Below are 17,211 nucleotides of genomic sequence, written 5' to 3'. Positions count from 1 at the left end.
TCCCACTTTGAAGACACATTATGAAGTTCATATATATGGTAAATTTAACGGTTTAGGTGCATTCAGTACTCTTTTTGTTTTTTTAAAGATTTATTTATTTATTATATGTAAGTTCACTGCAGCTGTCTTCAGACACTCCAGAAGAGGGCATCAGATCTTGTTACAGATGGTTGTGAGCCACCATGTGATTGCTGGGATTTGAACTCCGGACCTTCAGAAGAGCAGTCGGGTGCTCTTACCCACTGAGCCATCTCACCAGCCCCCACATTCAGTACTCTTGACTTATATTTCTTTCAAATATAATCAAAAGAACTATGTTTAATTTCTAAAGAATCCACAGAAGAAACAAGAAGCAGATGCCTGCAAATATATTAGTCTTTATTTTTTAAAAAAATCTATAATAAATAAGTGGCCTTCCAGTGAGTGTAGAAACTGTGGTTTTGTGGCACTATGCTGCTCTTTGGCTGATTATCTTTCTTGAGGCCACAGCAACTCAGCTTTTTAAATAAGAGGATCATCTTTCCCATGGTCCAGTGTCTAGGGTTAGGGTTAGGGTTAGGGTTAGGGTTAGGGTTAGGGTTAGGGTTAGGGTTAGGGTTAGGGTCCACTTACTCTCTCTGTAATAACATCTTTTTAATAACATCTTAAGATGTTTATTTCCTAGCTCCCCAGATAGCTCACCATTTTTTCAAATATAAATGAGGGTAGAAGAAAAAAATGGCACAATTGTTAGAAACCACAAGTGTTAGAATGTTAGGAGACTTCTAGGTATGGTAAACAAGTTGGATTTCATCACTTTTGGATTCTAATGGCTTCCCGAGTCCCTTCTGTGGTTATACACAGGATCCTCAATTAAGGCTTTAGAGCTTCGACCCCTTCTGCATCTCCATACCCCCACTTCCATTCATACTAACTTTCTCCTGGCTCAGTAGCCTCTGAGAGTTCTATACACACAAAGCTATTTCCAGCTTCTGTGAAGATCTCATGATGTTCCTCCAATAGCAATGCTTTTTCACCCAGGGCTGCATGTCCTCTATTCACCCTTCGGTTCTTCATTCAATCCAGTATAAAGGTTTGTGCTTCCCCTCCAACATGGTGTTTCTCATGATTCAGTTGTCATCTCACTGGATGGCCGGACCCACTGAGGTGAGAAGAGTACATCTGATCCTCTGGAACTGGAGTTACAGACTGCTGTGAGCTATTATATGGATGCTGGACATTGATACCATGTGTATTATGTCTTACCACATCGTCTCAGGCAAATCAGGAATTGAACTCAGAACCTCTGGAAGAGCTCTGCAGCCACATGTGATCCTGTTAAAGGCAGAGATATTTTTTTAAAAATTTTTTTATTAGGTATTTTCCTCGTTTACATTTTCAATGCTATCCCAAAGGTCCCCCATATCCACCCCCCAATCCCCTACCCACCCACTCCCCCTTTTTGGCCCTGGCGTTCCCCTGTACTGGGGCATCTAAAGTTGGCAAGTCCAATGGGCCTCTCTTTGCAGTGATGGCCGACTAGGCCATCTTTTGATGCATAAGGCAGAGATATTTTGTGCACTGATTTTGAGTTTGAGGATGAAATTGCTCAAGGATACCAAGACCAGAGTTAGAATGTGGGAGCTTCTGCTGATGTTTCCTGGCAGCACCAAGAACACCTTATTCCTATAGCCACAAAGTTATACATTTTGCCATGAATTGAAAGTACACTTTTCTGGGAGCCTCCAGAAAGCAGCAAGACTGTCCAACAATCATTAGCCTTACAAACAAATAAGCAGAAAGTAGAGAACCCAGTCCATTTTTTTAAACACCATGTATTTCTGGCTAACAAGAAACTCGCCCTGTAGACCAGGCTTGACTCAAACCCACAAAGCTCTGCCTGCTTAAGCCTCCTGAGTGCCAGGATTAAAAGTATGCACTACCATACCTGGTCCTCCAGTCAACATTTGGCTGGATGTGGGACATATGAAAATGTGTAATTCTAACTTGATACTGATTGAGTTTTTTTTTTTTTTTTTTTTTAGCCATCAAGTTTCTAACACAGCATGAAGCAATACAAGATTAAGGTGGGAAGATAGCTGTAGTGGAGTAATGATTTCTAACTTGACTAAGTGTAAATACAAGGCTAGAAGGTGAGGGGGTCTATGACTAAAACAAATTGGTACCAGCATAGTGGGATTATTCCTGTGACAACCTGACCATGTTTTGGGGAGGACTGTGGAAGAACTTTGGAACTTTGGGCTAGAAGATCCATTTGGTGTTAAGATCTCTGTGGGATGTTTTGGATTTTAAAAGAGATGGATATTTTAAAGAGATTGAAATTTTAAGAATATGTAAAGACTGTGGGACGTTTCAAGTTATTTAGACCTTGGGGATGAATAAGAATGTAAGGGTTGACACTTACTAGTGATGTGTTTGTGTGTCAAGTTGACAAGGGGTCAATTGTACTGGCTAGTTTTGTGTCAACTTGACACAGCTGGAGTTATCACAGAGAAAGGAGCTTCAGTTGAGGAAATGCCTCCATGAGATAAAACTGTAAGGCATTTTCTCAATTAGTGATCAAGAGCGAAAAGCTCCTTGTGGGTGGGACCATCTGTGGGCTGGTAGTCTTGGTTCTATAAGAGAGCAGGCTGAGCAAGCCAGGGGAAGCAAGTCAGTAAGGAACATCTCTCCATGGTCTCTGCATCAGCTCCTGCTTTCTGACCTGCTTGAGTTCCAGTCCTGACTTCCTTTGGTGATGAACAGCAGTACGGAAGTGTAAGCTGAATAAACCCCTTCCTCCCCAACTTGTTTCTTGGTCATGATGTTTGTGCAGGAATAGAAACCCTGACTAAGACACCAGGGCACTGTCCTAAATGAAGGAGAGGGACACATTAGTCTAACGAATGCAGGTCTGAGAGTGATGACTTAGGAAATCCTCTTTTTGTGTGTGTGTGTTAAAATTACTTTTATTCAGGGTGAAAAATACAGTATGTAACAGATTAGATGACAGTCTGTGATTAACCACATATTTCAAAAGAGCAGTACACTTATTTCTCATCATGGTTACTGTAATATATTTCCTCACTCGGAAGCAAAAGAGGGCCCTGAAACTATGTTATAGGGCAATGCAGTTCATTCCTCAGCAGAACAGTCCTTTCAGAATCTTTTCTGAGCCAATCAGGCAGCACAGGAGTTGACCTCAGTCCCTCCACCTACACAGTATTAACTCCTGAAATGAGGATGCAGTCTCTTCCTACTGGAATATGTGGTCCGTTGTTGTCAGGGACTGTAGGATTGTTACTGGGAAGAAGCAGTGCCACTATGGCAGGATTGATGACTGCTCTAGAAGTTGTAGATGCAGATTATACTGGGGAAATTAACATTATAACTTCATTACGTACCTGTATTTCTGTCATTCAACCAGGACAGAGAATTGCTCAATTACTCCTTATACCATTGGTTATGACAAACAATAAAGTTAAAACAAATATTTGAGGAGCAAAAGGTTTTGGTTTGTCCAATGCTTACTGGGTACAAGCCATAAAAACTGAAAGTCCTGAGCTTGCTTTCAGAATAAGTGGGGGAAAAATTACAAGTTGCGGAGGTGTTTTCTTCAGCTGTGTGGCCTTGCTGTCAGTTTGTGGAGAGCAACTTATTATCTTGGCAACAGCCTTGTTTGTGTAGGGATTTCCATGGGACCCCTTTGGCCAACAATTTAATTATATATAACCCAAAAGATTTGTCATTTGGTGACAAGAGATAGCCATTTGGGACTCTGACTCCCCTCTTATTTGATGATTTCATTTAGATTACCTTCATATGTGTGTATACTTTAGGAAGTTACTACTGTATTAGGTTTTCATACTACCACTCAAATGGCTCTTAATTTTAGTTGTTTCTCCTTACCATGTTCACTCTCTTGTCCCTCTCTTTTGTCCCATTGCCCAATGGATCTTTGAATTCTATTCCCATACGTATTTATTCTATTTCCCTTTTCTAGGGAGATCTATCTGTAGCACCTAGTCCCTCATTCTATACCTAACCTCTATGGTTCTATGGCTTGTTACCTGGTTATCATTGACTTCCATACATAAGTGAATACATCTCATATTAGTCATTCTGAGACAGTGTTACCTAACTCAGGATGACTTTTTTTCTTTCTTTATTTTAAATTAGATATTCTCTTTATATACATTTCAAATGCTATCACGAAAGTTCCCTATACCCTCCCTCTGCCCTGCTCCCCTACCCACCCACTCCTGCTTCTTGGCCCAGGCATTCCCCTGTACTGGGGCATATAAAGTTTGCAATACCAAGGGGCCCAATGATGGCCGACTAGGCCATCTTCTGCTACATATGCAGCTAGAGACATGAGCTTTAGGGGATACTGTTTAGTTCATGTTGTTGTTCCACCTATAGGGTTGCAGACCCCTTCAGCTCCTTGGGTGTTTTCTCTAGCTCCTCCATTGGGGGCCCTGTGTTCCATCTTATAGATGACTGTGAGCATTCACTTCTGTATTTGCCAGGTGCTGGCATAGCTTCATATGAGACAGCTATAACAGGGACCCTTCAGCAAAATCTTTCTGGCATATGCAATAGTGTCTGGGTTTGGTGACTGATTATGGGATGGATCCGGGTGGGGTATGCTCTGGATAGTTCATCCTTTCGTCTTAGCTCCAAACTCTGTCTCTGTAACTCCTTTCATGGGTATTTTGTTCCCTATTCTAAGAAGGAATGAAGTATCCACCCATTGGTCTTCCTTCTTCTTGATTTTCTTGTGTTTTGCAAATTGTATCTTGGGTGTTCTATGTTTCTGGGCTAATATCCACTTATCAGTGAGTGCATATCTAATGACTTCTTTTGTGATTGGGTTACCTCACTCAGGATGATATCCTCCAGATACATCCATTTGTCCAAGAATTTCATAAATCCATTGTTTTTAATAGCTGAGTAGTACTCAATTGTATAAATGTACCACATTTTCTGTATCCATTCTTCTGTTGAGGGACATCTGGGTTCTTTCCAGCTTCTGGCTATTATAAATAAGGCTGCTATGAACATAGTGGAGTATGTGTTCTTATAACCAGTTGGAACTTCTTCTGGGTATATGCCCAGGAGAGGTATTGCTGGATCTTCCGGTAGTACTATGTCCAATTTTCTGAGGAACCTCCAGACTGACTTCCAGAGTGGTTGTACAAGCTTGCAATCCCACCAGCAGTGGAGGAGTGTTCCTCTGACTTTTTTTTCTAGTTGCATTCATTTACATGTAAATTTCATAATTTCATTTGTTAACAGCTGAGTAATAATCCATTGTGTAAACATACCACATTTTTTCCATCTATTCATCTGTTGACAGACCCTAGATTGTTTATTTATGGCTATTATGAATAGAACAGTGTGATAGTTTGTATATGCTTAGTCCAGGGAGTGGCACTATTAGAAGATGTGACCCAGTTGGAGTAGGTGCAGCCTTGTTGGAGTAGGTGTGTCACTGTGGGTGTGGGCTTTAAGATCCTTATCCTAGATGCCTGGAAGCCAGTATTTTGCTAGCAGTCTTCAGATGAAGATGCAGAACTCTCAGCTCCTGAACCATGCCTACCTGGATGCTGCCATGCTCCTGCCTTAATGGTAATGGACTGAACCTCTGAACCTATAAGTCAGCCCCAATTAAATGTCATCCTTTAAAAAAGTTGACTTGGTCATGGCGTCTGTTCAAAGCAATAGAATACTAACTAATACAGAAATTGGCACTAGGGACTGGGGTATTGCTGTGATCGGCCTGATGGTGTTTTTATATGAAAGAATGTGGATTTGGGGGGCTTTGGATTTGGAAAGCATTGGAATACTTTAAATGGAACTTACTGGGATACCCTAGAAAAAATATGGATCTTTGTTGCTGTGAGAGGTTTGAACTGTGCTGACCTGGCCCAAGCGGTTTCAATGAAGAAGAATTTCAATATGTGGCCTAAAGCCTGTTTTTGTGGTATTTTGGGGAAAAATGTGGCTGCTTTTGCCATTGTATAAAAATTCTGCCTGAAGCTAAGGGAAGGATATTTAGATTGATTGCTTTGAAAAAGGAAGTCTCAAAATAGCCTGGTGTAAATTCTGTTGTGTGGCTACTAAAGTTCACTGTTATAAAGAGCATTTTAATGAAAAGGAGAAAGTTGAGAAAGGAAAAATACAAAATATATGGTTTGAGTATTATAGGGGCACCAGAAAGTGAAATGGAGCTGAATCCTGTGTTCAAAAATATTAAATTGAATTAAAGGAGTAGTGATCTTGGGGCAAGATCCCACCCAGCTAAGTTTAGGTTCAGGCATGGTAGTACAAGACTTTAATCCCAGGAGGCAAAGCCAAGCAGATCTCTGAGATCAAGGCCAGCCTAGAAAAGAGCAAGTTCTAGGTGAAGAAAACCTTAAATCCGGGCTTGGTGGATAACACCTTTAATCCCAGTGCTTAGGAAACACATGTGTAGATCTTTGAGTTCAAAGTCAGTCTACCCAACAAGTTCCAGGACAGCCAAGCTTAGGCAGTGAAAGAGTTGGAAAACAAAAAGCTGGTGATAATGTGATAGATAAAACAAGGGGGCATCGTGTTCCAGCCCCAGCAAGCAGCAAAACTCAACAGCTTTGGCTATGTGGCTCTGGCTTTAGAGACTAGAATAAAAGGGATTACTGAGATAACTGATGCTGGTTATCTGGAGTTAAGAAATTAGTGGTGATGAAGAAGAGACCAGCATCACTGAGGTGAAATCTGGCAAGTGTTCTCAGAGAGCACAAAAGAAGCAGTTCTGATAGTAGTTCTTTGAGTAGATAACTAGTATTATTTTCCTTTCACAGAGGGGAAGAGTCAAAGGCATAGGGAAGTCCAATGATTTGTTTAAGATCACACCATACTAAACAAAGACTCCTCATTTGATCCCAGGTATCTTGGTCTCAGAGTGGTACTATCAGCCATTAGGCCTTGCTGCTTCTCATGCATTGCCTTTGGTAAGAAGAAAACACACTCATTCTTTGATCCAGTTTACAAAATTTCAGTCATCTAACATGCTTAAAACGAAGCACAAAAGGAAGCAAATAGAAAATGGTTTCTTTCTCTAGCTCTTCCATTGGGGGACCTGGGATCCATCCAATAGCTGACTGTGAGCATCCACTTCTGTGTTTGCATAGTCTCACAAGAGACAGCTATATCTGGGTCCTTTCAGCAAAATCTTGCTAGTGTATGCAATGGTGTCTGCAGCCCTATGGGTGGAACAACAATATGAACTAACCAGTACCCCCGGAGCTTGTGTCTCTAGCTGCATATGTATCAGAGGATGGCCTAGTCGGCCATCAGTGGAAAGAGAGACCCATTGGTCGTGCAAACTTTATATGCCTCAGTATAGGAGAAAATCAGGGCTGAGAAGTGGGAGTGGGTGGGGAGGGAGGGTGGGGGGGATTTTTGGGATAGCATTGGAAATGTAAATAAAATAAATACCTAATAAAAAGTATATTAAAAAAAGAAAATTGTTTCTAATTTCAGTCATTATTAGTAAGGATGATTTATTGACATATTTCTCCTCAGAGAACCAGGTGGCAAAAGGTCAAGTGCCACCTTTGGATTATGAGGCTTGCAGCTTCTCCCTGCCAAGCTCAGCCTTACTTGTTACATACCCATCAATAAAGGATAAGCAGAGAACCTGGAAGTCCAAGGAGGGATTATGCCCCATGGTAAGGAATCCACAAAGAAGACAGACGGGAGAAAGATCAGTGTCTTTCCATGGCCCTATCTTTCCAGAGAAGAGAGTAATTCAGAGTTTTTGTTTATCTTTCTAGAGCCACCAAACATGTCTAATTGTAAATCTAATGAAAGCTATGACTACAGCATCTAAACACCTGTAAAGCAAGTATCTTTTGGTATAGACACTTAGCTTCACCAAGTTTAAATATTCTCATTTGCCTTAGTAATGTATTAGCTTGTACAATATTTTTTGTCTGAGTAACTGGTAATCTGATCAGTCTCATATGTTACTTATAACATGGAAAACCATATTCTTGTTAACTGTCTTTCTTCATTATAAACTGATAATATTCTAGCTTTGTTTTTATTAAAATGTTGATATCAAAGAAGATTTCCATATAGTCCCATATTAAATGTATCTATATGCCACTAATGTACTATGATGAAATTTTTTTATCAAAATAAAATTTAACTGTAAATTACCATGGAGGGAAAGAAGCAAGCTCAACTGAAACATTGAGCAGAGAAAGAAAACATAAAATATTTGAAGGTCCTTTGGCCCACTTTGGACAAAGAACAAACACACATTCATTTACTCATTTATTTAAAAAGTGTTGAGTACCTATTATATACAAGGCAAAAGGTGGTATTAACAATGTATATTAGAATATGATAATAAATGATGATTTTAAACTGGACCAGTCCTTCAACTTGATTATGTTCTAATGACTGGTAGAGTGAAATGGTGGGCGCTGTTCATGAAGGCTCTTAAAACACCCACAATCCTGGTAAATAATATGCACTGTAGTTATAGTTACATTTTGTTTCAAGGCTAATAAATAACACCACCTCTGAGGTGTTTTGAATCCAAGCCAGTTACAACTAAGGGTGAAGAAGTTGACTTGTAACATAAGCCAGATCTAGAGTTCCATTTGAATATTTGTGAACATTTGCCATGGTTATAGCATCAAGTACCTAGCAGTATGCATCTTAAAATGCCACATTAAATACAAATGTATTGTTAATAATAAATGCGATAAAGAACAATTAATGTGGAAATTTCATTGCAGATATAGTAGTCCACATTATCTAGATGTAACTTTCCTACCACTTACTAAACTCAAATATTATTTTTGTTTTGTGTGCATATTTTACAATGTGGGAGACTTGTAACATAGTATCACTCATTTTCTGATGAAATTTGGAATTGTGGAAGAATGTTGGTTTTGCTTTATTTTACTTAAGAAATTAAAGCCATCAATAATGATAAAATTGAAAAATGGAACTAAACACATGAAATCATAATTCTTTTATTTTTATTTCAAGCTCTTCTACTGTATTACTATAATATCCTATTGTTATGGAATTCTTCAAACATGTCTCCTGTTGAATAAATTTAATCTAAAAACTTTAGGTTTTCAGTGGTTATGGTTCATTTCTGTACAAGACTCAAGATAATGGTTTTAAGAATTAATGTCAGGTAAAAATAGCTTCTTTGATTCATACATGAAAATTCCAGATACTTCCTCTCATTAGCTATAATGCTAATATTCTTGAAAAAGTTATAATATGGCAGAGCTCTTTAAAATAATTGAAGTATGTTAATGAGAGGGTAATATTTTCATGCTAAACTAAGTGTTGAATATCCACACATGAAAATAATTACTTTATTACATAATGATCTATGTTTTTATTTGCCTATATTGAAGTTTAATTGTTAACAGTAGAAAAGCTAGAACAATGTAGTGGCAACCAACTTTCTTGACATATACAGGTTTATGTGGACCAAACATTCTTTCAATTATCCCTGGCTTTTGCAGTCAGGAACTTCTTGTTTGTAGTGTCTTAAATGAAAGGTAAAAAAGCTATAACAAGCTATGGGAAAAAAGAGAAAACATCTGAAAAGCAAAAGTCTTCTCTAATTATTCTGTTTGCTTTCTTTATTGAACACAGCCAGGGTGCTTTTGTGCCTCTAAAAGTTTAGAACATGTGGAACAGGTAGAAATAGCATAGAAGCGCAAAAACATGGCTCTCACTTCAACCACACAATCATTGCCACCAGCACTTTGAAGGGGGTCCCATGTCTTAAAGGCAGGACTGATCAGAAATACCCTCCTCCTATTCTCATAATTTTTAGGCAAAATAATGTCATTGCATTTGACAGAGAGCCCAATAATGGCAAAGCTCCCCTCCTCTGCATCTGTATACCCCATTGACCAAATTCAGTGTTTCTTTGAACTGTGCAGTTGGCATGGAAGAGTTCATCTCTTATCCCTACAGTGTTGTATAAGTCTTTTGATTATGTTCTTAGAAATGGGAAAGGGGAGCTAAGAGGAAAGGAAGGGAGACAGTTTCTGGAATTTTTAAACACCACCAAGGCACGGATAATTCAGTAATCTGGGGTGATCAAATATTTAGAACTGCTGTCAGCTCAAAAAGTTTGTGACTGTCCTTTTCAGTTCCTCAAACATGTATTAGTGGTTAATTTCAGATTGGCCTATTTAATAGAAAGAGGCACTCTTCAGTGATGGGGAGTTAAGTCAGGGAAGACTGGAGCAGCAGTCATTGGTGACAGACTCCAGTTTGGTCATGCTCTCTGACTGACCCCTAACTATATAGCTGGATAAGAAAGTGCATCAATTATATGTGAAAAAGCATGTGCTGCCTCTCCGAAGTCCAGAAGTGCTTGAAAACTGTGGTGTATATAATTCAGAGCAATCAAGTACGTGCACAGAAGTTTTATCATAACAACAACAAAAAAAAAAGTGACAATTCCATCACATAGTTACACTGCCGTTTTCCTCTTTCTCATTGTTTTGGATCTGTCATTTTTTTGTTTACTTTTTTTTGTTTTCATTTCCACTTTTGATTTCATTTTATGGAGGGCTCAGGGAGGGTAAAGATTTGGTCCGCTGAAGATTAGTCACCCTCAATGATGTATATATTAGAAAAAAAAATATGAGCAGCAAGACTCTCTGGAAATAGATTCTGTTTGATGCAGCTAGTCTGTCTTTTCTGTTTTGCCCTCTTTCACAGCAGCCTCTGAAGCTTTCCGCAGCGGGGCTTTCTCCGAGTTGGCATGTCCTTGGCCAGAGTCTGCCGCACCACCGTTTTTGTGAGTAGTGTGTTTTTCCAAGTAGTTAAGCATCTCACTGAGGACTGTTTGGAAAGTGCTTAGAGCTGCACATATTGCTGGTGTCCCAAAACCATGAGTGATCAAACTGGAAATGAGAAGAAGTTGGAAAAATAGGTGAATACTTAGGAACAGAAAAATTCCTTTATTTAATCTAGAACATTCCACCAAACACTGTGTTCCGTGACATTGTTTATTATGGAAAACAATACAATTCAATTCTCACCCTTGACCATAAGAAGCTTAGGATCTATTGAGACAAAGGGTTGTTGCTGACAGAATGTATGCGTACAAAGTATTAGCAAGTCTGAATAACATGTGGTTTTTCATCTCATTAGGAAGTAGGAAGAAAATGCATCTCTCTTGAAGCAAGGATCATCTTGCTTCCCAGAGAATGTCATGCATGTATGTGTGGGCATAAATTACACTTGAGGAAGTCACTCTTGGAGACAAGCAAGAGGACTGAAAGAAGGTCACATCCAAGGAGTGGTCATGGTGAGCACATGTCCTATGTATCTAGGATATTGTTTCACTAAACTATGTGCCATTTTATATAACTAAAATGACTCATAAGAGAATCAACGTTGGCTGAATGTGCCTGATAACTGGTTTTTCTGACTTCTTAATTTATTCCTCCCTTCCCTTCCCTTTCCTTCCCTTCCCTTCCCTTCCCTTCCCTTCCCTTCCCTTCCCTTCCCTTCCCTTCCCTTCCCTTCCCTTCCCTTCCCTTCCCTCCTCCCTTCCTTCCTCCCTTCCCTCCTCCCTTCCTTCTTCCCTTCCCTCCTCCCTTCCCTCCTCCCTTCCTTCTTCCCTTCCCTCCTCCCTTCCCTCCTCCCTTCCTTCTTTCCTTCCCTCTTCCCTCTTCCCTTCCCTCTTCCCTTCCTTCTTCCCTTCCCCTTCCTTCTTTCCTTCCTTCCTTCCTTCCTTCCTTCCTTCCTTCCTTCCTTCCTTCCTTCCTTCCTCCCTCCCTCCCTCCCTCCCTCCCTCCCTCCCTTCCTTCCTTCTTTCCTTCCTCTCTCTCTCCCTCTTTTCTTTTCTTATTTTCTTCCCTTCCCTTCACTTCTCTTTCTTTCTTTTCTTTTCTTCCTTCCTTTTTTCTTTCTTTAATAGCAACAGTGTTTTCCTAGGCATAAAACCATCCACTTATGGACTGCCTTGCAAGCTTCTTTTTCTTTCCTGTTCTATACAGGACACTAACCTGTCAACAGTAGAATAAATATTAGATATAGGTAATTCTCATTGCTCATATAGAAAATGGTTGGCCTCTCTTTCTTCTCAAGGGATCTGTGCATCACACAAGTGAAGAGACTACCTTAATGACAGAGATGAATGGAGGCAGAAAGAATCTAGACTACTAGATAGACATAAAGTTCTATTGTATGTAAGCTGTTTTCTCTGTCTTGAAGATAAGTAGTTGAAACTAGTAAGTGTATGTGGAAAATGTGTTTTCAAACTCAGCATCAGTAGGACTTCCAATTATGAGACATTTCTCATTGAACAAGTATAACTGTAGAGTAACCCTATTATTAATAAAACCATCCACACTGTTCAGTTTTGTTAAATTGTCTTGAAGTGATAGTCATTTTTCATTACAATATAATACTGTATCTTATAATAAAGAAGAAATATGTGGCAAAGGTTATACATATATTATAACACCGAACAAAACATTCCGTGTATATATATATTCTACATCCAATAAGTAAAGCTACTAACTGCAAAAATAAGGCTTGTTAAGCGTACAATGACAATAGTAGTTTTCCATTAACTGCTACCATCTTAGTATGTTACCTGATGCCAGATACTACTCTTAATATATGAAATCTTCATCATCAAACGTAGTGGGATTTTAAAACAATGCACAGAGATTTACCTGTTTCTTCTTGTATGCTTAGCATGCTCAGTAGAAATTCCTTGCCACCATGCTCAGCAGAAATCTGTATAATACTATATTTATTAGTTTTATTTTTGTTTTATGTGTGTCAGTGTTTACCTACATATCTGCCTGAGCACTACTTCATGTCTGGTGCCCGCAGAGGTCAGAGTAGAGTGTCAGGTCCCCTGGGACTGGAGTTACAGATAGTTGTGAACTGCCATGTGGGAATTTAATCCAAGTCCTCTGGAAGAACAGTCAGAGCTCTTAACCACTAAGCCATCCTCTTTGACCCCATTACTCTAATAATGATTTCTTTAAGTGGATGAGCCTATCTAGTCAGATTTTATATAAAGTATGCTGATAAGGAATTGAATTTCTCATATCTTAATTTTTGTGTATTTTTATGTGTTTTTTTTTTTAAAGATAAAATGGTGATGAAAAAGTGAGTTGAGTAGAATGCAGTGGAAATGTTGCAATCCCACACAATGGAATATTTTTCAATCTTACAAAATAGTCTACTGGGAAATCTAACAACATAGACGAGAGTCTTAGAGAGATTAGACTGGTGACCTCAGGCCAGTCTCGAGGGTCCACAGATGTTATGATTCAGTTTATATGGCCTGCAAAGGAGAAGCAAAACCTGTAGCTACAGGAGTTAGAGCATCAGTTTTCCAGGAGTGGATGGTCGGGATTGAAAAAATTGGTATGAGAAAACTTTGTGAATGATGGAAATAGTTACAAAAGTGTTTGTCAAAACATACCCAGAATGAACATAATTAACCCCACTCTGCTCAGCTTATTAATTAGTAATGTGATTGAAAGCATTCTGGAATGTTTATTTGGCAGTTGGGAACTAAAATAGAGAAGAGAATTCATGTACAGGATAATAAAATTAAAGTTCTGAAATGTCTTAATGTGGTAGAAAGCCTAATTGGTGGGCAACATTTGACCTTAAAATTTATGAGAGATTAAAGAAAACATGTCCACTTAAGTCAGAAAGAAAATTAGTGGTGTAGGTTACCGAGAGAGGTCTCATTCTAGAGTAGGTTATACAAGAAAAGGCTTAAAATATCCAGAACTTTAAATGCCAGATCAAGATTAAAATTAGAGGATTGAACAATTCTGATGTAGCAAACTTGCAGGTATATACCAGGTTCTGAGTTCAACCCCATTAAGACAAGAAAATAGAAAGAATTGTCATCTGATGGGATTGGCAGCTCCATCTACCTGAAACCACAATTTCTTTCATTTTCTCTCCAATCCTTTGGTTTCATTTTCTTAATACTAATTTGACAGTGAGGAGAAGAAAGGGTCTGACAGCAGGCTGTGAATGCTGTAGTCCTCTGCTGAGAAAACACACACAGTGGCAGTTTATGGCACTGGGGGGGGGGGGAAGGGGGGGATGTAATAGATAACAGTCATCTTAATTTTCTTCATGGTTTAAAAAAGTTCTATTTTGCTAGACTTTCCAACTAACATTCTCTAGAGTTCCATTCTGCAGCCAGACACACCTCTCCCTGTCCACTCAACTAAAGAAAGTGGGAATCCATTTGCTGGATTCAAAGGTAAAACTCCATTTCCACTTTCCCTTAAGGATTAAGTTACCCCTCACCCCCAACCCCAGTTTCACACTTCAGAGATTAGAAGGACACTGTAGAATAAAGTGGTATTGTCTAGAAACAGTGTGATATTGTGTGTGAGTATGGAGCAGATGGCCTATGGATATGTCATATTTCTGTCGTTTATGAATTTTCACCTGGAGCTGGTGGTTAGATTACTGGTGGAATTTTTATGCATGGCCCTGGGTTTGATGCCCAGCATAGCATCAATAAATCAATTAGTCAGCCAATCAACCATTCATTCATTCATTACTCAGGCAATTCATTACATGCCGTCATCCTCTTGGTAAATGGGATTGACCTGATTAACTTCTAATAATAGAACCTGTAATTTATTTATTTATTTATAATTTAATTTTGAGACACTTTACTATTTATCCGTGGCTGGCCTAGAACTCACAAAAACTCTTCCTGCTTCTGCCTCCTAAGTATAAGGATTAAAAGCTTGCACTGCCTCTAGTGTCTTTAACATTTTGAAGAAAGGTGTATTGAAAAATTGTAATCGGGGCTGGAGAGATGGTTCAGCGGTTAAGTGTACTGACTGGTCTGCTGAAGGTCCTGAGTTCCAATCCCAGCAACCACATGGTGGCTCATAACCATCCGTAATGAGATCTGCCCCCTCCTCTTCTGAGATGCCTAAAGACAGCTACAGTGTATAAATAAACCTTTAAACAAATAAAATTAATTTTAAAAAAAGAAAAGAAATACTGTAATCATTATCAATGTTTTGTTTAGTTTTTGCTACTGGGGCTCAAATAGCCCAGGGTGGCTTCAGATTCACTCTATTAGCTTTGGTTAAAGCCAGCCTTGAACTCTAGATTTTCCTGTCCTCATCTCCCAAGTACTGGAATTACAGGCATGTGCCATCATGCTTGGCTCAGTAGTTTCTAACAGCAAAACAACAACAAAATCAAAACAATAACAACAACAACAACAACAACAAAACAGTACCAAAGACTCAGAAACAAAAGAAAAAACAGACCTCTGTGTAGAGACAATAAGATATGGTTTTAGTAATAGGATAGTAGTTACAATCAATGTTATGGCAGGCACTGTTTACATTTAAAATGTATTTGAAATTACTTCTGAAAATCTAGCAAGTAACAACTATATATAATAACTTTTTCAGATGTTCTTCCTACTTTGTGTATTGATTAGTTCTTTTTTTGTTGTTGTTGTTTTTTGTTTTTGTCAAATTGACACAAGCTAGGGTTGTTTGGGAAGAAGAAAAACTTCAATTGAGAAAATGCCTCCATCAGATTGCCTGGAGAGAAGCATGTAGGGCATTTTCTTGATTATTTATTGCTGTGGGAGGACCCAACGTACCATGGGTGGTGCTACTCCTGGACAGCTTGTCCTGGATACTATGGGAAAGTAGACTGAACAAGCCATGGAGAGTGAGCTGACAAACAGCATTGCTTTACCATCCTGCCTAATCATGCTTCAGTTCATGTCTTTGGGTCTTTGCTTTGAGTTCTTGCCTTGGCTTCTCTTCATGACGGACTATAACCTATAAGCCAAATAAACCCTTTCAAACACAAGTTGCTTCCGCTCATGGTGTTCTATCATAGCCACAGAAAAGTGACTATAATTCTTGGTTAAGCACTATTTTTTTACTTGTGTTCAAAGCCTTGCCCATGTTTGTTTTTGAATTATCGAAAGTATAATTGCTTAGTCAGAATGTGCTCAAATCCCAGAAACATAGTGGACATCTATCAGAAGAACCAAAACTAATTTATTTTCCTTAATCTAAGTAAGTATGGATCACATTCTGCCTCTCTATGCTAGATCACTGTTACCAAGCTGGCTCCACATTTGCCAAATTGTTTTTCAAAAATGTTGTATCTATGCCTGGATTTGTCTAAGCATCTCTGGGATCTCCTCTGATCCCTTTCTGCCTTGAAAAGCATTAGGTTGAACCTAGAACTTCACATGTACCAAGCAAACACTGATTCAATATGTATTAAAAATAAAGCAAAGTGACCTTACTATTTCCTGCTGGACACTGGGCCACAAAGTTGTGGCTGTCAACCACAGACGGGTTTTCCCATTTCTTTCAGGCTACAAAAATTGCTGAAAACAATCTGTATCATTAGACTACACACCAGAAATCTGAACCAAGAGGAAAAAAAGCAATCATCCTTTAGATAGGTTAAAGCTAATTTCATTCTGTAAAAAATTTAACTTTCTTTTTGGCTACACTGGGCATTGAATCTGAGATACTACGAATGTCAACCAAGCAAGTAGCCAACCAGGAGTTATACCCTCACCTCCAGATTTCTATATGGACAATGTTTGGATGCAGAGATCTCTTTCTGGCCCTTCTTTTGGTGCATGAGAAGGTTGGAGTAACTTGGGAGTTGTTATTATTACTGTACTGTTACATTATCTTACATTGCTCTTGAGTGGTTGCTCTCATGGATCTTTTGATTCCTAGTACTGTACATAGGGGCTTCTTGTGCTCACTTCAGTTCTGCTTTTTTGCTTCTGGGAGACATACAAGCTTCAAGACTCCAAGGGAGGATCACCTTCCCATTTTGTTCCTCCCCACACCACACACTTACTCATTGAAGAAGAAGATTGACCTGTCATTTGAGGCTCTGTGAGTGTCCTTACCATTAGCATTAGGTGATGTCTGCCACAAAACATGGGATGTTCTTGCAAACATGGGAACAACAACAAGGGCAAATGACTTGGGAATAGACCCCGAAGACACCTGCAAAGGGTACTGGGTCTTCCCTGACAAACTTTACTTTTGTTTAGCACCATGTAGATGAGGTATTTTAGTTCCTGGAAGTAGTATAATTTTTAAATACAGGCTAGCTCAAGAGATCCTACGCTAGGGGAAAAATTGGAAGCTTATTTTTGCTATAATTTGAGAG

The 17,211-nt window shown here is 39.0% G+C and overlaps 1 protein-coding gene across 4 annotated transcripts in view; it reads right to left on the bottom strand.

Annotated features, from left to right (window-relative positions):
- Positions 1 to 2,932: 2,932 nt before the first annotated feature.
- Tfap2d (transcription factor AP-2, delta) overlaps positions 2,933 to 17,211 on the bottom strand; it is a 70,927-nt gene continuing 56,648 nt past the window's right edge. For 2 of the 4 annotated variants that reach the window (NM_001379074.1, NM_001379073.1), the window contains one exon: positions 2,933 to 10,922. In NM_001379074.1, the coding sequence (NP_001366003.1) occupies positions 10,703 to 10,922 (220 nt within the window). In that variant the 3' untranslated portion in view covers positions 2,933 to 10,702. The remainder of the gene's footprint in view (positions 10,923 to 17,211) is intronic. The other 2 variants (NM_153154.3, XM_006495498.3) reach the window with 2 other exon arrangements.

This window comes from Mus musculus, chromosome 1, assembly GCF_000001635.26.
Source record: "Mus musculus strain C57BL/6J chromosome 1, GRCm38.p6 C57BL/6J".
NCBI classification, from domain to species: domain Eukaryota; kingdom Metazoa; phylum Chordata; class Mammalia; order Rodentia; family Muridae; genus Mus; species Mus musculus.
This window is presented reverse-complemented; position numbering and strand designations above follow the sequence as displayed.